This window comes from Phyllostomus hastatus, unplaced genomic scaffold, assembly GCF_019186645.2.
Source record: "Phyllostomus hastatus isolate PE091 unplaced genomic scaffold, TTU_PhHast_1.1 phas_contig_40, whole genome shotgun sequence".
NCBI classification, from domain to species: domain Eukaryota; kingdom Metazoa; phylum Chordata; class Mammalia; order Chiroptera; family Phyllostomidae; genus Phyllostomus; species Phyllostomus hastatus.
Window position 1 is genome coordinate 95,405,872 of NW_025333872.1, and position 26,156 is coordinate 95,432,027.

The window sequence follows — 26,156 nt, forward strand, 5'->3', positions numbered from 1 at the left end:
CTGGGAGGATTCGGATTTGGGTGGGGTGGGGGTGGGAGCCAGCGTGGCCCAGAGGACGTGTGTGTGTGTGTGTGTGTGTGTGTGTGTGTGTGTGTGTAGCATTGTCAGGTTTGCTTTGAAATGGATTTGGGGTTTTTGGAGGGTGGGAAGGGGACACTGGCTAGTTACGTTTTACACCCTGGACAATGAGGGACAGAGGAGCGAGGGTTTTGCTTGCTGCTGCTGGTTCTCGCACGGACCATCTTGGGTCCGGAAGAGCAATTCTGACTGCGGACCGGCCGGTCGCCTCCTTTCGAAGACCTTCCCCGCCTCTCCCTGCCTCTCCTGAGGCTGGGGCGGCGGCGTTGGCCGCCGTGTGCCGCTTCCCATGGGCCGTCTGCCCCCTGGGGCCTGCGTGGCCCTCGCTGCTCCACCTGTCTCTGTCCCCGAGGGTCCCTCAGGTGCGACGAGGGACAGCCTAGAGCCCTGGTGACTCTCAGAAGACTTGACCCTGACACGGGTGTTGGAGTTTCACGGAGAGGCTCAGCGGGCTCTTACCCTATCTTGCTTCAGGATCTGCTGGGGTAGCGAATAGGTTTTGACTATGCGTGTGTGCGCGCGGCTGTGTGTGTGTGTGTGTGTGTGTGTGTGTGTGAGTAAAGACTGCATTTCCACACAGCTTGCACGTATCTTCTTCCAGAGGTTTGTTTCTTGCCAAAAATTTAAAATTTAATATTACAGCGTAGTTTTCTCTGATCTAATATGTCGGTCTCATTTTTTTTTTTTTTGCCATTTTTTTTTCCTTGTCTTTACTTGTGTAAGCCCGGACAGCATAAGTTTTCTGTGGGTCTCAGCCGAGCTCCTTCGGCTGCTGAGAGAGAGTCTCACTTTTGGGTTCCCTCATTTTGACTCTGCACAGCCACTTCAGGTAGAGACTTTTCAGGCAGATAAGCTTTTGGACAAAAGTTTAGTAGTCCTTAAAGATCCCATTAAGTTCTATTTAGTCTATAATAATTTTATTGTTTCTGAAACCCTTTTCTGGTTCTACAATACGATCACGATGCTTTTAGATGCTAGCCTAAATTTCAACAGTGATTTCAGCCTGGGACATCCTGCCAGGGTGGCCTCTAGCCTGGCAAGGAGTCTAGAATCATCCAGTTCCAAGCACGTAATTTTCTTAACCAGTGCTATCAGATATTTAGATGACTTCCAAGTTTATTATGAAATCGTCTTTAAAAAAACATTTACTACCAGCAGAAGCATATCTAGATAATAATTTAATCCATCGAGTGTGCATACCAGAATACACAACAGTTTTTTGGAAAATGTTTCATGAGCCTGCAGATACATTATTTCAACCCAGCGATTATCCCTCTGAGCTCCCAGTGATACAAGGCGCTAGGCATGCTTTTTGTTTCAAAAACAGGCTTAAGTCCGCTGGATTCCGAACGTCTCAGGCATTGATGGCCTGCAGATGCCTTGGTGTGGAGTTTAGGAACATGCTGTTGCTGTCCCTTCCTTCTCACGTGATGCGACCCAGGGCTGCACCCCAGTGCTACAGGGTGGGGGATGGGAGTGGCACGGGAGACGCCAGGCCGGAGGGGCCACCCTGGGGTGCTCAGGGCAGCCCACCCCCGAGAAGAGCCAGGACGCCAGGTCTTCTTCCCCAGGGCCCCTCCCTTCCCACTCCCAGGACCGTTTGCCGCTTGGATCGAGCGCGAGAAAGCAGATGTGAAACGCATACGGAGAGCCGGAACATGGTTGAATGTAGCCGACTCTCTCCCTCTCCAGGGACCCTGGTTTTCAGAGAAGCCAGACAGTGTGTGTCCCCCATGCTTCTCTTTTTCTTCTCTGTTGTGCTCCCCCCACCACACACTGTTTACATCTCCCTTATTTAAACATCACCTCTACAAAGACAGCAGTGGGGTGATGTTTGTTAAGGAAAGCATAACATTTCATGCACTGCGTGGATTTCTTTGGAGTTGCTTCCTACCAGTCAGCTCCTGCCAGAAGGACACCTGTGTGTGCCTCTTCTGCGTATGAGGATCGTGAACCACCTTCGTGGGGCCACTGCGGAGGTGTCACGTTTGATGTCTAGGGTCCTGCAAGAACTTAGTCACAGCCCTCGAGCAGTTAGCAGTTTCTATAACGAACCATAATCAGTAGACAGGTTTCACTAATACTCTGCGAATAAAAACTCGGGCTTAAAAGTTGAAGGGAAGGTCCACGCACCAAGATGCCTTCTCTTGGAGGGGCCTGCCTTTGCTTCAGGTACAACGTGGGAACTGCTTCCTTTAATCGGCAGCCCCGGTGACCTCCTTCCTCCTCGCCTGCTGAGGCCCAGCAGCCAGCCCTCTGTTTCTCACCCACCCGCCTGCCTGCCGCCTGCCGACCTCGCTGCAGCCTTGGGGACTCGCTGTGGTCGGTTCCCCTGCTGGGAGGTTCTCCCCACCGCAGCTGCCCCCTGGGCGGCTCCCTTTTGTCATTCAAGCCGCAGGGTACTACACATCCTCTCAGAAGATGCTACTCAGTCCTTTCTCTCCAGCGGGGCTATTTCCTTTGTGCTGGTGGCTGGCATTGTCCTGTGCCTTTGTTTTCTTGTTTAGTTGCTGCTCTCCCCTGGAATACACGCCGGGAGGGGGGTGCCCTTTTATTTATTTATTTTCTGGCCTGCTTGGATCATCGCTGTACTCCGTGCCTCTGCAGTAAATACTTGGGAGTATTTGTGACTCGAATGGAAAAGGTCAGTGAGGGTCGAAGGAAACGGCCTTTGCTGACGACTCTCTCTCACCTGGTAGCACTTGGGTGGTCCCCCCCCGCCGTGCCTCTGAGCCCCCCATCTTGAGGAGGCAGGTCCGAGGTGTCAGTGGTGCCGGAGGGAGTCCAGTGGAACCTGCTTTGAGCCGGTCTCCCCCCCCCCCCCCCACAAGGTAGGCCCTCACCAAGTGCACCAACCTGTTTTTCAGGGTGCTAGCAGTTCAGGGCTGTCCAAACTTCTGGGAGACCCAGCCCGCCACCCTGCCTGAATGCTCATGTGCACTTCCGCCCTGTGGCTTCTCGGGGGGTGGGTGGGACCCATCCCCTTCCCTGCAGGGGGACGCCCGGAGCCTTGCCTGCCACCAACCCCACTGTGGGGTGCCTCCATTGTGCATGGGCAGCCAGGGAGATTTCTAGGCCAGGGGTGCGTTGCCTGCTGTGTGTTCTGCCCAGGCCGTGCCCTGATGTCTGGCGGAAGGGCAGCGCTGGGGCGTGGACTGCGCCTTCTCTCCTCCAGGTGCCCTCCGCGGGTAGGAAACCTTGATACCCCTTAGGGCTGGCCTCCAGCCTCCACAACTCCTGAGTAGGCAGAGTCTAAGCGATTTGGGGTTAATTTATCGCCCTCTTGTTTCGTTCCAAGCGTGCAGATCGCTTCATTGACAATTGCTCAGTAGCCACTTTGCCAGGGGTTTGAACACACAGTGAGTTTGCGTGCGCAGATAATACTTGTCAGCTGCCTGTCGCAGTCGGTCAACCTAATGTCTGCTTCTGGGTCGAGTGGTGGGCGCCCCGCACGGCTCCGTCCTGTCGGTTCCGGGCTGAGCCGTGGCTGTAAGGAGCCGAGAGCCAGAAGAAGGGCTGTCTTTCACGCCGCCATTCGTTTTTACATAAAATAAAGTAAAAACAAAACAAAACAAAACACTCTGTGGCTTTTCAGCATTCCAGCGTGATGGGAACGGTTACTGTCTTATATCAACATGATTCTTGAGCAGTTCCTTATCTGAGTCGGTGTTCTTAAGTGAACGGCAGGATTTTAAGAATTTTGATGACCGTCGAGTCTCGAGGTGGCTTCCGGGCGGAGTGAAGCAGAGCAGGGTGGTACTCGGTGGCCCCTGCTCCGGCCTCGCCTCAGCCCCGCGTGGGGGACTCGGGCATTTCTGGCTAATGACGCCTCGGGGGTTCTGAGCGAATGTGGTCTGAGTGTTAAACCAGAGAGGAGTTCAGTTATTGGCAGATCACTTGACAGTGACACATTGTTCTTCTTCCTTTCCAGTTACACGTGGGAAGCGGTGGACACCAAAAATCACGTGCTTTACACAATCAGTGTCTGTGGCAACGTGAGCATTGCCCAGTGTGGGGCGTCCAGTGCTGTCTGCATGCACGACGTGAAGACAAACAGCTTTCGTTCCGTGGGTGAGTAAACCGGTCTCGGCGTTCCTGGATGCGCACGGCCCAGTTCTGCACACGTGACTCTGTGTGTGTGTGTAGCTCTGCGCAGTTGCGTATGCTTAGAATACATGAAGCACATATTGTGGTTTGTCAGAGGGAAAGGAGGTAACAATTGAAATGTCCACCATGAGATCCAACTAAATTACTTCTGTCTAGGGCAGCGAGTTTCAACGGGCGCACCCCCAGAGTTTTTAAAACACGCAACACCTGACTGTTGAGTCGGGGGCGTGGCCTCCTTGCCCTTAAACCACAGGTGGCAAACACAAGGCCGGGGGCTGAGGCCGGCCCTCCGCCTTGTTTTATAGGCCCGGCACCTGGTGTCTACCCGGCGGCAGCGCTGAGCCCTCGCTTAACTGCGAAGGAGGAGTTCCATTTACGTGGTCCTAAAGTTACATTCAGCCCTTTGAAGGCCACGAAAATGAGTTTGAGAATGAGTTTGACACCCCTGCCTGAAATGGTCAAATAAAAAAATGACGTCAGCCAACAGAACAATAGCTCTCAGGGTGAATCAATCAAAAGTATACCTACATTTTCATCAGAGGGGCAGGAAAATACATTTTCTGGTGAGCCTCAGAGTGTTCCTGATCACTTTACGTGTGCCGTGAGATGGGAAGGGCTGAAATTCGCTGATCTGGTGGCTACGGTGTAGTCAGCTGTTACGGGGAGTTATGCGCATTTGCACTTGTTGACCTAGAAGGATGTTTCCTGCGTGGCTCTGCCCTTCTCATGCTTTCCTTAAGCCGGTCTTTAGTTTTCTCCCTCCCTCCTCCACCCCATTTCCTCTGGGGGCCAGCCCTTCCTCCTCACGCCCCACCCCCCGCCCTGGTAATGTTCTGCTGTCCTCTCTGGCCCCTGGATTCTCCCGCAGTCCATATTTGCACGGGAGTCAGCAGTGGCCATCAGTGTTGAGTTACACTAAAAATTAAGTTGTCCTAAGGACGGGCGGTCCTAGGGAAAAAAGTGTGAAGCTTTCTTTTCTAGAGCTGATTCCTCCCCCCCCGCCTGCCCTCTTTCCGGATCAGGGTCCCTTTCCCCTGGTGAGGATGACGGCCCGAGGGGACCGCCTGCCCGACACCCCCTGCAGGCCTCGTGGCGTGGGGAAGGGGCGGGTGCTGAAGTGCAGATGTGCCAGGCAGACGGAGAAGCAGCTGGTGTCGTTGTCCCCGGATTTGGTGGCGTGGCCGTCCACCAGGGCAGCCTGACGGGTGTGGTCGTGGCCAGTCGTGCAGCGGGGATGGCGTGGCACTGGGAATGGTGCGGGACCGCAGTGGTCCGAAGAGGGTGTTCGGCGGGTTTTTGGTGCTAGGAGGGGCAGTGTGTACGGTGGTCGCTGTGCTTGTCGTTTTGAAGAGAAATTCCTAACACAGTGTCAAAGAGCTTTTCAGCAAGCCGCGTCGTAGCGGTGGCCAGTGAACGTGTGTCTTCTGGTTTGCGGTTGTCGGGTAGCGCGTCACCGGCACGGGGACACCAGAGGCAGACAGGTCGCACACAGGAGGGTGGTCTGTGAGGCTGGCGTGGTTGGACAACATTTGAGAATGACTGAAGCCTGGCCAGAAAGGGGACATGTGCTGGCTGGGCAGGCAGTGGGTTTGTTTCAGGTTCTCTGCAATGGTCATAGGGGGGAGGTGATCTGATAACAGGCGATCTGAGGGAGCCGGGCCCGATGGGATGGCAGAGCTGGGTCAAAGGAGAGAGGCTGCAGGTAAGCAGGTGAGTTAAAAGCTGAGTCACAGGTTGGCGCTGATACAAACCAGCAGTGTCCAGTCTCACTTTACCCCCGGGCACATGGGGCTCGCTTTCCCCAGACCTGCCAACTCCTAAAGGGAGAGGCGGTTGGCTGGGTGCGGTGAACTTCCTGGCACTGGCCCTCACCGCCCTGTTCTCAGCCAGGACAGCAAATCAGGAGGGGTGTGTGTCAAGGTGACAGTCACCTGAGCAGAGGGGACTTTGATGTAGATCTGATTTTGCTGATCTGTGTCATACCATAGACTACGTTTGTTTCTGTAAATGAATAGTAACTGAATGTCTCGTGTATTTCTGTGCGAGGTGTTATGTTGCAAGTAAAATCTCAATTTGTTCAGCAACTTTTTGAAGTAGGTTGTTCATTTCCCCCATTTTGTAAACGGAGACACGGGCACGTGGAATGGCCACGCCCCTCGCCCGAGGTGGCCCCGGAGCCTCTGCCCGTGCTCTGGGCCGTGGCGTCGGAGCGTCACAGAGACACGCAGACACAGTGGCAGGGTGGGGACCAGAGCTGTGAGCGGGGAGCCGAGTGCCTGGGAAATGATCTGTTATGAACGTGCAGCCAGCGGAGAAAAATGTGAATTTTGAGAACAGCCACAAATACCGGAGCTCCCAGTAAATCCGAGGAACGGGGGAACTAGTGTGGCGATAGATCCAAATACATGTGTATGAGAACTTAATTAATGTAATCAAAGTTTTGGGTGTAATGTAGGTGTTTTCCTGTTAGTACATGGCATCAGCCCTCCCTTTCATGTCATAGAACAGAAATGACACATCAGTTAACATCCAAAGGAAAAAGGCAACAGAACATGAGGGGGAAAAAAACGAGGAAAATAGAAATACAATCCGGGCGAGGTGAAATCTTCTCTCAGTGGAAGAGAAGACAGACAACCCGGGAGAAAAGTGGCAAAGGCTGGAGCAGGCAGCTCACAGAGGGAATCCCGGCGGTCCGCACCACCACCTTCGCCGGCCGGCCGGGTGCAAATGCAAATCACAGCAATAGTGGGATCTCGTTGTTGTTTTTTTTTTTTTCCTTTCCGTCACACCGGCAGAAGTGTGAATGGTTGCATCACACAGGGCTGGCAAGGAGCCCGGAAGCGGGCTCATTCAGATGCTGCTTGCTGTGGGAGGGTGGTTTGCCCACAACCTTTCGGGGAGATCCTTGCTGACGCCAGTTTTACCCTTGGAAATGAGGATGAAGACCTCAACTTCGGTTTAAGTAGTATTACATGGTTTTTGATCAAAAAAATTAAACACTAGCTCTTCCTTAGGCAGATGATGGTGTTACACAGTTAAACCTAGCAGGGTCCAGCGGTCATTTTTGCGGGGCCTGGAAGGAACATGTGGTCCCTTTTACAGCCCGGATGAATCATCTTTACCACATTCTAAAACGACCGGTACGTCGTATAATATGTTTGATTTCTTTTTAAACTACTTCAGATGTGGGAGCTGACAATGAAAACTTAAGCACTCATAATAATTCTGAAAAAATGTAATACTTTAAACATAAATGTGATGACCTAGAAATTTTCTTAGTCAGATACTGTCCCAGTCTAAATTGATGGCTCGGTTACCGCCACCTTCAAGAAAATAGGGATTGGTCAGGGTCAACATTGCAGGTATGTGGAAACACTGAAAATGTCCACATTCCTCCTGGCGTCCTAAATATCAGCACTGTGGTTTCAGTTTAAGGAATCCGAGGGTTAAAAGCTCTCTATTCTATATCCACTTTGCAAAGCCTGCCACCAGCCCGTTGAACTGACGCAGCGCACCCACCAGGGAAGTGGTCATTGAGGTTACTCACCACCAAAGCCGGGCTGTCTTCTCCTGGGCAACCTGGGCAGGACACGGGGAGCCCATCCAATGGTGGTTGCAGTGTCCACTGCCTTCTCTCACTCACGAGCCGGCCCTGACCTCGGGTGGGCACCGACGTTGCGTGGCTCCTGCGTGCACGCTCAGAGTTCTGCAGCCAGCATCCCGGCCGACCCCTGGGCTGAGTTTGGTGCCTCTGACTATCGGATGTGAAATGTCTCCTTTTCCTCTTAAGCCCTGTGTCCTTTTTTACTTAAAAACCATGTAACTCTGCTGGACATTTTAAGATAGCTGGCTGAGTTTCAGACAGAACTTATGTTTTTGTCCCCTGTCTGGTCTCTCCTAGCAGTCTGGCAGTATGCCAAATTTTAAAAGATATTTCTAGATCCTACTTTCGTAAATCTTACCAATAGAGGGAATTAGCACCATCCATAGGTTTTTGCACAATCTATTTTTTTGTAGCATTAATTGTGACAAACAAGTAGGCTGGAACAACCTAGCTATGGGGACGTTTCAGGAAATTGTACTTTATTTCCGATTTACTTGGTTAATTCACATCTTCAAAGGCAGATGAATAAAGTATGTTAAAACAACCAACACTTAATATTCATTTATTTATAACAAATACTCGAATGAATCAATCACTGAAACAGACAAAAACCCCTTTTCCACGGAGCTTACACGGAAAACAGCAGTGGCTACGTAGTCGAGTCGAATGTGATGGATGCCGTAAAAAAGGGAGGGAGGAGAGTTCGGAGCGCTGGCGGTCTCGGGAGTGTTCGCGGATCTTACTCGGGGACCTGTTGCTGAGAAAGCGGCGTCTAAGCGAAGACTTGGAGCTGAGAGAGGAGCGAGTCTTGTGGCTCTGGGGAGGAAAGCCAGTGCAGGGAAGAAGGAGGGGGATCCGGGGGGGGGGCATCATCGGTGGTAGCAAGAATAGAAATCTCTTTTTAAAGAGTGTTGGTACAAAGAGCAGAAAAATGAGGCAGTAGCTTGGAGGGAACACCCGGGTAGAGAGGATTCTTTTCCAATTTGGTGACACAGCATGTGATACAGAGAGAGTCCACCTTGAAGGACACGACACAATAAAGACGCGAGAGTGGGCACTGAGAGAAGCCTTGCTCGAGCACACGGGTCACTAGCACGGAGAGGCCTGCCTGCCTGCCTGGCCGGCTCTGACGGATGTGTTGGCGGGGCCCAGTGGCCGTGCCGCGGGCCCTGGGGTCGCCCGCGCAGTGGGGATCCCCAGGCCTTGCAGCCTCAGCGAGGCCGAGTGGCGAGCTCGGCTGGGCTCGGCCGGGGACGCCGAGGGTTGCAGGCGAGGCCTGGCAGGCCCGGAGCGCGGCCTGGTCGGGTGGGCTCTGGAGAGCGCGGCCTGGCGCGCAGGGTCTGGACGACCCGGCGTGGCCTGGCCGGGAGGGCGTGGCCTGGCCTGGCGGGTACGGGCGAGCGTGGCCTGGCGGGCCTGGCGCGCAGGGTCTGGAGGACCCGGCGAGGCCTGGGTGGCAGAGCGTGGCCTGGCCTGGCGGGTACGGGCGAGCGTGGCCGGGCGGGCCCCCTGGTGCGCAGGGTCTGGAGGACCTGGCGTGGCCTGGCTGGTAGGGCGTGGCCTGGTCTGGCGGGTCCTGGCGAGCGCGGCCTGGTCTGGCGGGCCCGGGCGAGCACGACCTGGAGGGCCCGGCCTGGAGAGCTCTGTCTGGCGGACCCAGCGCGTGGTCTGGCGGACCCCGCGCGGTCTGGCGGACCCGGCCGGGAGACCGCCGTCTGGCGGAACTGCCATGGTCTGGCGGACCCTGCAAGCACGGTTGGGTCTGGCGGGCCCAGGCGAACGCGGCCTGGCCTGGCGGGCTCGGCCTGGAGACCGCGGTCTGGCGGGCTCGGTGCGCGCAGCCTGGGCTGGAGGACCCTGCCTGGAGAGCGCGGCCTGGAGGACCCGGCGCGGTCTAGTCTCGTGGGGCCCTGCCAATGAGGCCTGTTCTGATGAGACCGGGCGAGCTCTGCCTGGTCTGGCGGAGCGGACCTGGAGAGCGCGGTCTGGAGGACACGGCGAGGCCTGGTGGGCCCTGGAGAGCGCGGCCTGGCGGGCCCGGTACGCAGGGTCTGTAGGACCCGGCGCGGCCTGGCTTGTAGAGCTCGACCTGGTCTGGCTGACCCGGCCTGGAGAGCGCCGTCTGGTGGGCCGGGAGCTCGTGGCCTGGTTTGGAGCACTCGGCCTGGAGACCGCGGTCTGGAGGACCGGGCGCGCGCTGCGCGGCGCGCTCTGGAGGACCCGGCGCGATCTGGCGGGCCCGGCGAGCGCGGCCTGGTCTGGCGGGCCCAGCGGGCGCCGCCTGGTCTGGCGGACCCGGTCTGGAGAGCGCGGTCGGGTGGACCTGGCGCGCGCGGTCTGGCGAGCCTGGCGCGGTCCGGCGGGCCCAGCGCGCGGTCTGGCGGACCCAGCGCGCGGTCTGGCGGGCCCAGCGCGCGGTCTGGAGGACCCAGCGCGGTCGGGCGGACCCGGCCTGGAGATCGCGGTCTGGAGGACTCGGTGCGGCCGGGCGGGCCTGGGCGAGCGCGGCCTGGTCTGGCGGCCTCGGCCTGGAGACCGTGGTCTGGCCGGCCTGGCGTGCGCAGCCTGGTCTGCAGGACCCGACCTGGAGAGCGCGGCCTGGAGGACCCGGCGCGGTCTGGTCTGGTGGGGCCCCGCCAGTGCGGTCTGGTCTGGCGGACCCGGCCTGGAGAGCGTGGTCTGGCGGGCCCGGCGCGCGGTCTGGAGGACCCGGCGCGGTCTGGCGGGCCCGGCGAGCGCGGCCCAGCCCATTTGGCGCCGTCCTCGGGAGCTGGCCGTGGGCCTGGCGTGCTGGCCGCCGCCCCGCAGTCCTCGCCCGGCTCTGGTCCGGGGAGGATGGCCAGGCTGGCCGGTTGCCGCGGTTGTGTGCCGCGGTTGTGTGCCGCGGTTCGCAGCGGCCTCTCCCTGAGTGCCCTGGTAGGCAGCCGGTGCCGGCTGCCTGGCGGAGCGGGCAGAGGAGGAAGATGAGATGGACGGGCGGGCGCGATGCCGATGGGGCCTGATGCGAGGGGTGCCGGTGCCCCGCGCCGCGGCGGCAGAGCTGGGCCGGATCGCTCGCGGCCCGAGACCAGGGCCTTCTCCTTTCCTTTGCAGGGTGGACCCAGCAGTTATGAGGAGACCCCAGGAGCTCTGGGCACAGGGCCGGAACGGGCTGCGGTATGGGGGGGGATAGGAGGTGTGGGGGAGGGTCTTCAAGATGGGGGGGGGCGGCTCCTCAGCGCCCTCTTGTGTCCACAGTGCGCAGCTTCCCACTGGCTCTCTCTCCCTGTCTCCTGGAGAGCGGGGGATGCGGGGGCGCACCGAAGCCCCGCCCCGTCTCCCGGCCCCAGACCCTCCCACTGTGGGCGGGGCTTCGGGCGCTGTCCAGTGGCGCTGTCCTCGGTCCCGGAGCCTCGGCAGGATTTCTATGTCCTTTTAGCCGAAAAAACGATTTTCTAATGGACCTCGGGAGTTTCCGGCAGACCCTTGTGCGTAAGCAGGCAGGACAAAGAACCGCCGATCCGCCTGCTTGATGACGCGGGGCAGCTCTAAAACCCGTCACGACTTCTCCATTTGGCATCTTCATTTTCACGCCTCTCTTTTTTTTTTTTCTTTCTCTTTTTTAAAGAGATCTCAGCCTTCGTGTTAAATTGGGCCAATTAGACTCCCGAGTTGATGATACGCACTCATCATTAACCCTTGGACTAACCTTTTTCTTTTTGTTTTTAATTAGTTGTTTTGAATAACCGCTGGGTGTTTCCCTTCCCCTTTCACTGGAAGTAACCATGAGCACACATCTACGTTTAAAGATTTTGTTCCTTCCCTTCCTCCCCCCCCGCCCCCCCACCACCTCGCGTGGGTGTATGTGATTGATGTTTTTAGCTTTTTGGGGACTTATGTGGTACCAGCAGTATCATGCTGCTGAAAATCAACTCTGTTGTTCTCTCTCACTGTGGTTCATTCCTTCGGACTCGTACACAATATCGTGTGGATCTGCCCAAGTTAGTTTACTCTTCTGTTGATGGGCATTTGGGTGGTTTCCAGATTATTGCTAGTGTGAAATACGCAAGCTGTTCTTTCGCTTGTTTTCTGATACACGTGCTCACGGTTTCCTCTTGTGTGTATGCCTGAGATTTGAACAGCTAGGTCATAGGGCAGATGAATATTCAATTTTAGGGCGTAATGGCATGCTGACTTCTGGTTGTACCAGTTCACGCTACCAGCAGGAACACCAGAGACCTCTCAGGCTGTCTCCCCTCTAACATTCGGTATTTAATATTTGTCAGCGGAATTGCTGTAATTGGTATGTCATGTGGGCTTGATTTGCAATTCCTTGTTCACTGGTGATGTTGAGCATGCCTTCGTATGTTTATTGACATGTGTTTCCTTCGGTCTGATTACGGCTTGTCCATTTTATATTCAGTAACCCTTTCACATGATCTATTCTTTCTGTCTAGAAGCTTTAGAATTTTCTCTTGGCCGTTGGCATTAAAATTCACCATACTTTGACTAGGTGCAAGTTCTTAAAGACGTTTGAAATCTCTCATCCTTTTGTGTTCTCTGTCAGAGGTCATCTATTTTCTTTTATTTCCAAGAATTATAATTTTTTTGTTCTTTGTGTGTGAGTATGTGTATTCTTGGCCAGCTCTGTGAATCTCCCAGTTTATAACTTGTTTCTGTTTTCTTTAAGCTATTTTTTGATGAATATACGTTTTTAAGTTTAGTAACTCCAATTTATCCTTTTTTTTTGTAGTTAATGCTATCGAGTATTAAATATTTTCTTACATGAAGGCCAAAAGATAACTAACTGTATTTTTTATTAAGAGTTTTAAAGTGTTTATTTTGATGTTTATGTCTTCAATTAATTTAGAATTGATTTTTGTACATCAGTAGCAGGTAATAGTCTAATTTGATCTTTTTTTCCGTATGGGTTGCCATTTGGTTTCCAGTTTCTTTAATGAAAATCCTCTTCACTGCCCACCGAACTGTTATTCCTTGTGTCACACATTAACGCTCGATTTGCACAAGCGTCCTCTCTGTTCCAGCCTCTTGGTCTCTGTTCTAGTCCGTTTGTCAGTTTATCTGTTCCTGTGCCAACTGCCACCATGTTAATGTCATATAGATGTTTTTTCTGGATCATTACAGTCACGTCGCAGGCACACTGAGACACAATCATCCCACCTGTGGGCCATTCTGAAAAAAAAAAAAAAAGATTTTATAAAACATATGATGGGAAGGTATTGAAGAATTTTGGTAGTGGAGTTACAGGTTCTAAGTATACTCATATATTGGGTGGACCAAAAAGTTCTTTTGGTTTTTCTGTAGGATGGCTCTAATAGTGCTCAGTTGTCTCTAACTTTATATGAAACAATTTTGTTCGATTGTATTGTGACAGCTGTCATATCAGCGTGTGTTTAAAAAAACTTACCAAAATTGGGGAATTTTTGTGCAGCCTTTTCAGTGTTGAAGATGGAAGAAAATATGCAGCATTTTTGACATATTAGGCTTCATTATTTCAAGAAAGGTACAAATGTAAAAAAAAAGATTTGCACAGTGTATGGAGAAAAGGTGGGGTGACTGATTGAATGTGTTAAAAGTGGTTTGTGAAGTTTTGTGCTGGAGATTTCTCACTGGACGATGCTCCATGGTTGGGTAGACCAGTTGAAGTTGGTAGTGATCAAATCGAGACATTAATTGAGAACAGTTAACATTATACCACGTGGGAGATAGCTGACATACTAAAAATATAGAAATCAGTAAAGCTATTGGTGAAAATGAAAAAAAATGTGTTTTTTATTTTATAGAAAAAAACCACACAAACTTTTTGGCCAACCCAGTATCTCTGGTGATCACACTGATGCAAGATGGATGGAGTGGGGGATGTGGAGGGGGGAGATGGGAGTGGGGCTAAGGGGACCCACCACCTAGGTGAGCACCAGAGTGCAGGGGTGAAGTGATAGTGGTCGCCATAGTAACAGACACGGAGAGCTGTGGATGGATTTGAAATGGAGGCAGAACAGAACTTGGAGCTGCGTTCAGCGTGGCCGATGAAAGAGATAGGGCTCAGTGTGTTGTGTTTGGGGCTTGGAAAGCTGGGTGGGTGGGATGCCATTCCTGAGACTCGGGATTCTTGGGAAAGGATAGCTTGCAAGTTTACAAGCGTTCGGTTGAATTATAGCACCACACTTAATTTGTTTGTGCTGGAAAACAGCTTTATGGTTGTGAATATTTTACAGCTCGTTTGTGCACTTTCCTTTCCAAATAGGTGACTCCCTCTTGAGAAGCGCAACCAGAACTCTCCTGGAATTCAACACAACAGCGGACTGCGATCTGAAGCCAAGCCCGAAGCACAAAATGCAGAGCAGCATCACCTTCCTGTGCGGGAAAACCTTGGTGAGTCCGCACAGTCGCTCGGTACGGTTCCTTTTGCTCAAACCTGTGCCCCTCGGGAGGTCCGGCTGGAACGGTGTTCCAGAAAGACTAAGGGAAACAAATGGAAAACACAAGCAGGCAAACAAAGGCCCCAACCAAATCGCCATCACCATGAAGAACCAGTAAGTAAGAAATCGTAAGTCTATAGTTACCACTTTTAAGTGAAATGTGATCCACATCCTGTATAAAACTGTCAGTCGGCGTGAGTAATGTGTTTGAACTCCAGGCCCTGTTTAATGTTTATTGCAGACACAATTTTACTCTCTTTCTAAAACCCCTTCTCTCCCCAGCATTTTAGTATGACAGTTTTTAGGGCAGTGTGTTTATTTTTTAAAAAAATATTTTTCTTTCCTCATTTATGTGGAACTCGAGAGATGGATATCTACCTAGGACGCCAGTTTTCAGTCAGTGTGCCGTAAGAATTTTGAGAACCTGCAGTACCTCGGTATTTAGTCAGGGGCCCTGACCTCTCCTTCCTTGTCAAATGCGAAAATAACAGACAACCCAACAATAGCCGTCTGATGTGAATGAATCAAAATTACATAACCTATTTTTGGGGGTCAGATTGGCAAAAAACCCATGTTTGGGTGTGCTGCAGAGTGGTAGTGGTTAGCGTCTCTGTGCCGTGAGACGGAGAAGGTGGAAAGCTGCTGGTCTGGGAGAAGAGTTGGCCTGTGGGTAATGGGGTTCCCAGCCTTCTGGGGTACTGCTGTGTGGAAAGGGGGCATAACGGTTGAATGTGTGATCGGTTCTTGCTGTCTGTGGAGTGCATGTGACTTCTAAATTTTAATCTTTAGCATTGAGGAAGGACGTGCAGTAACGAGTGGCTAGCTTTTATGAAAAGCAGTTTGTCCACAGAGCCTGGGAGTGTTGTCTGATCAGAGTAAGAACCCACGTATTTAGAAAAACGAGGGTGAGCGAGACTCTCGCGGCCTCCAGATTGCTTTAACACGCTGTGTTCGACTTTGCCGAGGCCGTCGGGTCCTCAGGCCCACAGCGTCTCGCCCGAGAACCTGACAGACAGAACTTACGCCGTGAAGTTGGGACCAGCCTGTCGTTTGCACTGTGTCGTCCATGTTGAAACCGTGGGGAAGACTTTGTTTGCCGTGCCATGAAAGACGGAAGTGTATGTTAGGGAATAAGCTGGACGCTGTTTAAATTTTAACCCATCGCGTTCAGGAACTCCGAGTTTGCCACAGAGGAGCCCGCATCGGGAAGAACTGCGGGTTTGCACAGGGGAGTGGAAATTCAGGACCCGCCCCGCCGAGCCAGCGAGCTGGGCTGCAGTTTGGAGCCAGCCCCGGCTGCTGCGGCGTGGGGGAGGGGCGGGGCGCCTGCAGCCCACGCTGGTGGAGGAGCTCGGGCGGCCGGGCCTGGGTGGGCCTCCTCCCTCGCTTACAGGAAGCGTGAGGTCACATTTTCTGGCTTTGATTTTGCTGGCATTTGCTGCAGAGAACATTTGGCGTTGGAGAGGATGGGGACTCGGAGAGTTACTTCCCATGAGTTTACTGTACTCGCATAGTTGGGGCAGTAGAGCAGCTTTGGCCCACCCGTTCCAAAATTCCAGCGCGATTTCGTGAGGCCTTTGTCTCAGAGTTTTTTGGGTCGGGGAGCTTCGCGATGACTTTGTCGAAACTAAACGGTTGCCTTCTCCTGGCCGCCCCCTGGTTGCTACTTTTAAAATTTCCCTCCACTGTTTCTCACTCTAAAAAAAGGAAGCTTGACACTGTGCAGTGCGGTAACTTTTAATGTGTGTTTTGATAGGGGACTCCCGAGTTTGTCACCGCGGCGGACTGCGTGCACTACTTCGAGTGGAGGACCACTGCCGCCTGCAAGAAAGACGTGTTTAAAGCTAATAAAGAGGTAACGAGGGCACTTCAAGGTGACATGCTTGTGCAGCACATGATGGGACCCTGACGGCTTGACGTACCGGGGTGGGAACCTTTTTTGGTTTTCAAGCTCCATTTGAGCAGAGATATCACGTGATTTAGTTGTTAAAATGGTTCCGTGTGATTCTTATTTTAGGACAGGGCATTTGAAATAAATAGCCCAGGGTGTGATTGAAATAGAATGTCCCACCCACAGAAGGCAAGTTCGCTCTTGGCTTCTGGTCCTGTGCGGCTCGACCACTAAGGGACGTGGGGGGACGGGGGTTCGGGGTGCTCCCTCTGCCTACCGGTGCCATCTCCACACTCTGGGGGGGCTTCTGGACAGTGAGTCCAGGCCAGGTGGTCCGAGCCTGCCGGTTCCTTGCCAGCCCTCCTCAGAGGCTGGACGACTATTGCCACTCCTTCCACTCTTCCTGTGATGTGCGGTCAGGTCGTTCTTGGTGATCCACAACGTATCCTGTTCCCCGGGCTGGGGCTTCCGAGGCTGCCTCCGCCGCGGGGCTCCCCCTGGTGCTGCCCTGGCCAGCACACCCCCTCCCGACTCTCCCCCTGGCACCGCCCGGGCCTCCCGCCTGCTTTCCTGTGCTCACGGGGCGGAGGGGGGAAACACGGCAGTCTTTGTGGGTTGTTGTTACTCTCTCTCTTCACTGCTAGTTTTCTGTTCTGGAGGATCGAGTTCCAAGTCTCAGGAGCCGGGAACTGACAAATGGGAGCCGTTTCCACGGATGGTCTGCTACGGTGTCACGTAGGGAGGGCGGAAAGAGATCCATTCGTTTTTAAAAAGTGCAGCTGGAGGAGATGACTTGTAGCGGACGGTCCCGGGGTTCTCACATCCGGCAGACCTGCGAGGGGCGGAGGCGGGACTCCCTGTCCAGCAGGGCGCGTGAGGAGTGCTCTGCGCGCAGAGTGTGCGGAGAAGCGAGGCCACGAGGAATGGCCCGATCTCTCGGGGGTAGATGGTGTGAAATGTAAACTTCACGTTTGCATCGAAGGCTGAACTGCCGGCATCCAGTTGGCAGCGGGAAAAGCCGCTCAGAGCCGCAGGGCTGGCCTGCTGCCCCTCCAGGGGCGGGGGGGGGCGGGCCTCAATCCTCGGGAGGCCCTCGGGTGTCCCTTGGCGGCCCCCTCGCTCCAGCCTGACAGCGCTGCTGCCTGCATTCCTGCCTCCACGGCGCGTCCCCCCTCCCTCGATGTGCTGAGCTGACAGTGGCCTCTCCCGTCGCCTCAGGAAAAACGGCTTTCCAAATTAAAGGAGGGAAGAAATAGCGGTCTGTTTTCTTTTTTTTTCTTTCTTTGCTGCGTGTGGTAGGTCACAAGTCACAAACGACAGCCTGTGGGCCAGGTCCCGCCCCGGTGTGTGTTTGCACAGCCTGAGAACTAAGGGCCTTCACATGTTTACAGGGTTGTACACAGGCGAAGAAGAAGAATACACAGCAGAGACCAACGTGACTGACAAAGCCCAAAATATTCACTCCGTGGCCCCTGTTAGAAGTGTGCCCTGTACTGAATTGGTCATTTGGGGTGGAGGGGGTGGTAGGGGTATTTTTTTTTTTTTCTCTAAACAGGGTCGTGGATGCCCTGGCTGGCGTAGCTCAGTGGATTGAGCTCGGGCTGTGAACCCAAGTGTTGCAGGTTCGATTCCCAGTCAGGGCACATGCTTGGGTTGCAGGCCACAGCCCCCAGCAACCACACATTGATGTTTCTCTCTCTCTCTCTCTCTCCCCCCCTTCCCTCTCTAAAAACAAATAAATAAAATCTTAAAAAGAAAAGGAAGAAGTAAAATTAAAAATAAATAAATAAAACAGGGTCGTTGACTGTCCCTGAGACACCGGTCTGACGGCGCACGGGAAATGTCTCAGCTTGTTCCGTGCTGGTCCCTGGGTCTGGCCGGCAGCTGGGGCTGGTCCCTTCCGTCCCCCTCTGGCGCCGGCCCGTGCTGGGCGAGGCAGCGTGCACTCCGCTAGGTTTTGAGAGGCTCCTTGCCGTCCGGAGCCCGTGGACCGAAGGCGTGGGGGGCCACGTCCCTGCTCCCGGGCTGGGGAGCCTTCTGCCCCGGGTGCGGGTGCCCGGGACGGAGAGACCCAAGAGCGTGTGTGGCTGCGAGAGCGGCCCCGCTGGGACCGTTCCTGGGTCTCAGTGAGGCACACGCGCTTTGCCCCGCCTTCGGCAGGATGCGCTCGCCCCTCCCCGCGGGCCGCGGTGTGACCTCGGAGATCACGTTCAGTGCTTTATGCCCTTGTAAATACAGCAGGGTTTCTTTTAAATGGGACCCAGACTTGGTTTAGGGTTGGTGTCCTCGTGGCTTCCACACCTTATTTTTTTTGTCTCCTCACTTTGTTGGCCGGCGGGGCTTTGTCGGCTGTGGGACGCTTCAACGGGCAGAGGTCCTGGCTGTTCCAGGCCGCGCCTTTGGAAGCTGCCGCCCCGAGGCCCGTGCAGGGGGTTTCGAAGGGCTTTTTTTTTTAGATCATTCTCTTAACGCGCTGTGGACACGTGCCCCCTCCCACAGCACTCGTGGAAACACAGGGAAGTCAGGGCGTCCCAGAGTCCCACAGACACGGCCAACGCGCGGCACTCACAAGGCCGGCTCAGTGCGTGGGGCGTGGGGCGTGCAGCTGGCAGCCGGCCCGCCCGGCCGCTGCCTTCCCGCTCTCACGACCGTCTCCACCGCTCCGGTCCACGGTGCAGGAAGTGGGAGGACCTCCCCCAGGAGCCCGCGCTCTCCAGCTCTGTGGGCGCAGGGGTGGGCGTGTCTGTAATTCCTTCCTGGACTGGGGAGCCGGCCAGAGGCGGCTGGCTGCCTGGAGGGGGGGGGGTGGGTCTGAGCACCATGCTTCCTGGAACCCCTCGGGCCTCCTGTGGACCCCGGGGTAGCTCAGAACCACGAGTTCTTGTTTCAGACGGGGCCCCATTTTTCTTTCCCCTCCAGCCGCGGGCCAGCTGCTCTCTCTCCATCCTAGGCTTGCATTTTGTAGCTGGAGAGGTGGCTTCCCCCTCTTCAAGTCTGACCTGTCAGCTTGAACCTCTTGAGTTCCTGTTTCTGTGTTATCTTCTGGGGAATGACAAGCTTTCAGTTTACAGTGTTGTGCACGCTGTGGTTTCTTCTGCTGGGACCCAGGCACGGTCCACAGGGATGCCTTTATGTTAGCTTGGATGACCTCTTTAAAGCATTGTGGGGGTGCCCTTCCCGTGGGGCGGAGCCTGAGGCTTGGCCTCTGGCCCTCGGACCTCACTGGCCCGTCTGTCGCCCCTCCAGGAACCAGATGTGCCAGCCTCCCCAGTTTTGGGGGGGGATCTGATCAGCACTGTGGGCCGTGGCAGACTTGGCCTTAAGGCTCTGGTTGTGTGGAGGTCGCTTGTCCCTGAGCCTGTGCAGAGATGCACACTGTTGGTTGTCTCCGTTAGCTCTCCCTGAGATCTCGGAAAACAGGCCGGGGAGGAGGTTAGTGGGTCAGAGCGTTCCTGCGGGTGTGAGAGCGTCTTTCGAAGGAAAAACTGAAAGCTAAATAGTAAGCAGTTAACCTTTGTAAGTGGACTTGCGTGTGCATGGCTTCAATCAAAAAGACAAAATTTTAGGAAAATGATGAAAGAAATGACTTTGAAACGATTGCAGAGACTATGAGTTTTCAGTGTATTTTTTTTTTTTTTTTTTTGCACGGGCGATTGAAATGAGGTCAGTGCACTGTTTTGGAAATGAGACTGACAGGGGTGTTTCCAATAAAGACATGGCAGTGGGGGGTGGTGTCTGGGTGCCCAGGGCCCTTCCTGGTCTCGGACACCCCTGTGGGCCTGGTCACCTCGCCTTCAGAAGTAGGCGGAGCTGTTTCAAGTGCAGGATCTTGCCAACTCCCGTGGGTTCCTTGACATTTTAAAAATGAGGGGCCGTTAGTTCATAGAGACGAGAGAGTGGTTGTAAATTAGAATCCAGGGAGGGCGGAGGAAACAGAGGCCCTGGAGGAGGAACTGGCCTTCCTGTGTCCCTGAACAAACAGATGTTAGGTTGCGGGCACCGTCCTGAGCCTCGCCACAGCGGAGACAGCGTCCTTGTCCTCGGGGGAGCGTGCACTCTGGGGGAAGGGGACAAGCCAGCCCGCGGCCGCGCCTGGCCACCCCCATGGGTGCTGGGAGGAAAATCCCGGAAGGTGGGCAGGCACGGGGAGGCGGAGAGCGACTGGCGACTGACTCTCCTCTCCCCCCTCCCAGGTGCCCTGCTACGCCTTTGACGGGGAGCTCCGGAAGCACGACTTAAACCCGCTGATCAAGACCAGCGGCGCCTACCTGGTGGACGACTCGGACCCGGAGTCCTCCCTGTTCATCAACGTCTGCAGGGACATAGGTCTGAGTCCCGGGGGGGCGGCGGGCCTCTCGGGGGGCTTCCACGTACGTCTTTGCCCTTCCGCTGCCCGTGTGCCCCTACGTGGGTGGCCCCGTCACTGTGAGGCCGTCCGAGAAAGCTGTCGTCCCCACAGGTGTCCTCGGGGCCCGGCCCAGCCCTCGGCCCCGAGGAAATGCTGACTCTGTCGCGGATTCCCTCCAAACTATTGGGTTTCAAGGTTCTCGAGGAGCTCGTGCTTCCTTCCAGTGAGACGGGGGAGAGAGGACTGGTTCGGGGGGCCGGCTGCTGAGGGCGCCGGAGCAGAAGGGGGGGGGGTCAGCGCTCCCGGGAGGCCGGGGGAGCCCGGGGTGCCTCCCTGGCTCCATGTCCTGAGTCCCGAGGCTCCGAGCTGCAGGCTGGGGACCGGGGGGATAGCATTACCCAGAGCCCTTTGGGCACTTGGTCGTGACATGTGTCCTGTCCTGGGATGACATCGCACCTGGCCTTCTGTGAAGGTGCCAGCGCTGGGGCAGGAAGCTTGGGGGGCATCGGCTAAATTCACGGGGGCTGTACGTGGCCTTCATCCGGAAGGGCCGTGAGAAGTCTCAGTGAGCCCCCTCCTGCCCGTCTGCCTGCCCGCCCGCGGCCCCTAGGAGGAAGCCAGCTCCCTGTTCCTCCGAGGGCTGCGCGCTGTCGCCCCCTGCAGGCCGGGCGGGGCCTGCCGCTCTGCCAGCAGCGGTGGCGCCACCAGCAAACTCTGCTCCTGGTGAACTAAGAAATCATCGTTTTCTGGGTTCCTTACATTCTCACTTCTCACACCGTTCGTAGGACTTTGGCCTTAGAAAAGTTTGGGAAAATGGTAAAAAAGTAAAGTCAGTCCATGAGGGTATTGCTGGGTCGTGGGTACGTGCGGATTAGTGTACAGTTATTTTTTAAATTGTACCCACACGGCATGTACCACTCGGGCTTTTATTTCCAGACGGTTCTACAAAGTGACGCTTTCACAGACGTGGTTTGCCAGGAGTGGCCGGCGACTGTGTTCGGTTTCGTGAGCCGGGCCTCCCGGCACGGCTCGTGTTTCTCTTTCAGAAAAACGGAGTCAGACAGAGTCTGTGTCTCACGTGGGCCTATAGCTCAAATTCGAATACAAAGTTGAAGAGTCGTAGGTTATTGAATCCTGAAATAATTCACCATTTTAGTTCAGAAAATATTTGGATTCCTTTTTTTTTAAAAAATCATTTAGAGGATTATTTGGCTTCGCTGGATGCATTCTTGCACATTCATTTTCTTTCCGGTTTACTGGCCATTGGAGTTGAATTTTCAGGGAGGTGGACTCATACTGGAGCCATGGTCGGGGCGCCCTGCAGGCCCCGGGAACTGCTCTGAGCCTTGGGCTGGGTTCAGAAGTGACCCTCACAGCCCCATGGACAGTGGTGGCTTCCCTGCCGTCTAACTGGGCACACTGGGGGGCACTGGCCTCGCTCTCTGTCTCCGGGGACCCAAGCAGCCCGTCCCCTACGCGTCACCAGGGGCGAGGAGCCCACGGCCCAGCGGACACTCCCTGCGGGCTGACACCGCCTGGGGGCACAGTTCCGTCATGCAGGCTTGAGTCCTGAAGGTTCTCTTTTTCACCCTCTGGTGGCTCCTCACAGCAAACTGGAGGAGACACGGTAGCCCCCCCCCCCGCGCCCCCCCCGCCCCTGCCTTAGATGATAAGGCTTTAATTATGGCCCAAGTCCAGTGATGTTTACTCCTTCATTCTGAACCCCTGTGAAGTGCTGGGCACCCATTTAGGCACCGAGTCCCTTGACCAGGGGACGTGCCTTCTCTTCTCGTGCTCGTGGCCCTGTGGAAGATGTGTAGTCTAGGTGTCAGGTACGGTAGGTGACGATCAGTAAGTGGCACAGCGCATGGGGCGCAGTGTGCGGGGGGACTCGCACTCGGCGGCCAGCAGTCTGCACCGTCTGAGCTTTGTTCTGGGCACGTGTCGTGTGTTCTTTCCCTTACCCCCCCGCCCCGCCTGTGAGGTGGTGCGGGGCCGTGAGAGCCGTGCGTGTGGTTAGACCCGAGTTGTGGTGGAAGTCACTGGTGGATCGAAGGTCTGGACCCAGAGCCGTATGTGGTTTCTGGCTTGAACCTCCTCGCCTTCACACACACCCAGGCAGCGCCTGCATTTTCCAGCCTGGGCGTAGAGGGGAAGGGGACGATGCTGAAGTCACTGTGTCTCCCCGAGGAGGCGGGGACATTCCTTGACTTCAGTGAACATCGCGATCCCTGCGGATAGGGCGCCTCTCAGGTGCCAGGTGCGGCGCGGGCGCCTCGCATTCCTCCCCCCACACCTGCCCGCAGCCCTGCGGGGGGGTGGGGGGGGGCGCCTCACTCCCTTCACAGCACGCAGGCAGGCAGGTCACCGGCTGTGCAGGGCCTCGGAATGGAATGTGGCCCTACCTCTTTCTTCTCTCCGGACTTCACCCTTGTGTTACTTGTGGGGACTCTGGAAAACGCGATCATTTTCTTAAAGGGACCCCGGGCCTAAAGTTACACGTGATTGCCACTCCTGACGCGTAACCCCACCAACGGCCTGTGTGATGTCTTGCAGACGCGCTACGGGACCTCAGCCCGCAGCTGCGCGCCTGCCCCGTGGGCACCGCCGCCTGCCTGGTGCGCGGGGGCCAGGCCCTGGACGTCGGCCGGCCCAAGGAGGGCCTGAAGCTGGTGAGCAAGGACAGGTCAGTGTGCGGCCGGCGTGCTCGTCATCCTCAGCAGGCTTCCCGGCGTGGTGCTTGGGAAAGGATGCCCGCCCCCCACCAAACCCTGCCACGTGCTTGCAGAGTCCCTAGTTGTCGCCGGGAGTCCCCTCGGCTGGCGTGCTGGCATTCAGACCGCGTGTCTCTCAGGGCTGTGAGAATGTGTACCCGGACCCAGCCCGCGTGTGACAGCCCCCAAAGGCGTGTCCTGACATGCTGGCCTGGCAGGCCGCCCGCGAAGCTGATGACCCTGTGTCCGGGTTTATCTGCTGGTTGTAGGCGGCATCCTGGAGGGCGGGGGGCAGGAAGGGCTGTCTGCTGGCTTCCTTCCAGGGGGGTGGAGCCTGCTTCCTGGTGGGGAAGCCCCCCCGTGGCCCCGGGGTCTCAGGGCAGGGCGTGTGGGTCCTCATGCCGACGCTCTTCAGCCACGGTGCCTGGCGTGGCCGGGAGACGCTTGTCACCAGGGTCCCTGCAGGAGCACGGCCCGAACTGGGACCAAGCGTCTCTGTTGTCCCCCGGTGGCAGGGCCTTTGGCAGCCGCCGCGCGACAGGCGCTCTGGTCTGGAGTTGGTGGCACGTCACGCTGCAGTCGTGGGTCGTTCCCGGAAGATGCTGGAGCACACCTGAAACTCAGTGTTCGGGGGACGTCCGTGTGCGTGTCTGTGCCGGTTGGCCGGGGCTGCTGTTGACGGCGGCCCACAGACAGAGCGGCTGCAGCCGCGGACGGCGGTCTGCTCTCTGCTCCGGGGGCCAGGCGTCCGAGCTGTCGCAGGGCGGGCCCCTCCTGAGGCCGCAGCCCTTGGCTTGTCGGTGGCCGACTTCCCCCCGTGTCCTCCCGTGTTCCTCCTCGTGCCCCGATCTCCTCCTCTTACAAGGACACCAGACACACCTGAGGAGGGCCTCCCTACCTGCTGACGTTATACACCTGTTACGCAGTCACCTCCTTGGAGGCCTCGTCCCCAAACACTGTCACGTGCTGAGGCGCTGGGGTTTGGGCTTCGATGTGAATTGGAGGGTGGGTGGGGCAGGACACGGAGCCCAGCCCATCACGGGGTCCGAAGGGACAGGTGGGTGGTTTCTCGCACCGGGAGGACTTGGTAGAATGTGGGCGTCGGTGAAAGCTGAGCTTGTCTTCCGAGCAAAGGCAGGCCACGTGTGTTTGGCGGCGCTGCGGCAGGCAGCCCGCCTGGAGCCCTGGCCCTTCCCGCGGCGCGGGGCGGGGTCCACAGACCCCACAGCGGCCCGGCCACCCCCCACCGTCCCCCCCCCACCCCCCGCCGCAGCCCACACGCACGCTCCGCCGCCTCCAGGTTAACCCGGGAGCATTGGCTCTCGCTCAGAAGTTGTTTTTTGGAGAGGAAGCGGCCGTGCAGCCTGTGACCTGCTCAGCTGTGTTTGTTTCGTTTTGGGAGAGTATTTATAATATTTTTTTTTGTTTGACTCAAACAGCTTTTCTTCGTATTTACACTTGCACACTGATCATTCTGTTTATTTTTCAAAGAAAACGGCGCTTATTGAAGTTTACTTTGAAAGGGTTGCTTTTTTTTCCGAACAACGGAAGCAAGTCGACGTTGTACTGTGCAGCGGCTTCTTTTACGTTTTAGTCTCCCTCCCGCTCCCGTGTGCTCAGGTGAACGGCCCCCGATACGTTCAAACGCTGTCGGTACTCCTGTAACGCTGTTCTCCCCATGCAGGCTCGTCCTGACCTACGTGAGAGAAGAGGCAGGGAAGCCTGACTTCTGTGAGGGTCACAGTCCGGCAGTGACCGTCACGTTTGTCTGCCCGTCAGAGCGCCGAGAGGTGAGTGGCGTGGCCGCCGTCACTTCCCTGCGGCGCGTGGGGCCCGCGAGCGCGGGCTGGGGCGGGGGCGGGGGCGGGGTCCTGGGCCGGGGGCAGGTGCCAATCGAGGTGGACCGCTCGGCCGCCCGGGCGGCTCCCAGGGGACGGCTCGCTCTCTGCTGTGCCTCAGACCCCGGGAGGGGCCCCTGGATGTCAGTGCAGGCGGGGGCTTCGTTCCGGGGTCTCGGGGGGTGACCGACTCCCAGTGGCTTGCGGACAGAGTTTCAGGATGCTCGTAGTTCGTGATGGTTCGCATGGCAGTTGGAACAGCCCTCCGCACTACCCCAAACCCCAATGTCACGGCGGTGGTTGGAGGAGGAAGCCGGGTGAAAGTAGCTGATGAGCGCCCAGAAACACGGTGAAGCAACGCAGAGGACAGACGGGGGTCCTGATGGGGGAGGACCGTGGCCGGAAGGAGGGGCTCCCGCAGGCTCCCAGGGGGAGGCTGCGCCCCTGCCCACCCACCTGCCCCGCCCAAGCTGCGGGCGCTTGACTGTCCCGCCCCCTGGCCGTTGCCACAGTTGGACACAGCTGCAAACCCCTGGAGGGTAGGGGCGGCCTGGGCCGCATGCAGAGGGTAGGGCTGCTGCACGCAGCAGTGGTTAAGTGTTGGAGCAGACGTGGGTGCTGGTGGCAGGGAGACGCCCCGGTGAGGAGGGGCACGGCCTTCCCCTACTTGACTTTTCCTCTCCTGATAGAAGGAGCTAGGGGCGGAATTCTTTTGCTTGGGAGCCATACTGCCCCTCCCCCCAAACACGTGTGGCATGGGCTCTGGTTTCGGGCTGGCCCCTGGCCTGCTTTGTGTGCTGGGTCACGGGGACAGATGGTTGGTCTCAGCCAGCTTTCCATCTCGTGTTCTGGGACTCCCAAGGCCCTCGGGGGCTGCTTCCTGAGGGCCCAGGGGCTGAGCAGCACCCGCGCCCGCTCTGGCTGGGACACTGAGGAAAAGGGGTCTGTGTTCTCCGACTGCCTCACCCGTGGGAGTGGGAACATTGTTAGCCCGACCAGACGTTCTCAGCCGGCTGCGTGTCCTTCCTCGTTTCTTCCGCATGCAGGGAGGATGGTCTTCCGGGCTCACGGGGGCGCGGGGCGGGCGCCTCCCCCCTTCTCCCTGGGGTGCAGCGTACTTGGTGGTGTTGGCGCGGGTGCCTGTCCTGCTTATGTGC

At 56.4% G+C, this 26,156-nt stretch overlaps 1 protein-coding gene across 1 annotated transcript in view; it reads left to right on the forward strand.

Moving 5' to 3' along the window:
* Nucleotides 1-26,156, forward strand: part of IGF2R (insulin like growth factor 2 receptor) — a 97,159-nt gene that overhangs the window by 15,304 nt on the left and 55,699 nt on the right. The window contains exons 2-7 of the mRNA XM_045842623.1: nt 4,010-4,149; nt 14,034-14,161; nt 15,965-16,063; nt 20,293-20,425; nt 23,004-23,133; nt 24,846-24,951. Of these exons, the coding sequence (XP_045698579.1) occupies nt 4,010-4,149; nt 14,034-14,161; nt 15,965-16,063; nt 20,293-20,425; nt 23,004-23,133; nt 24,846-24,951 (736 nt within the window). The remainder of the gene's footprint in view (nt 1-4,009; nt 4,150-14,033; nt 14,162-15,964; nt 16,064-20,292; nt 20,426-23,003; nt 23,134-24,845; nt 24,952-26,156) is intronic.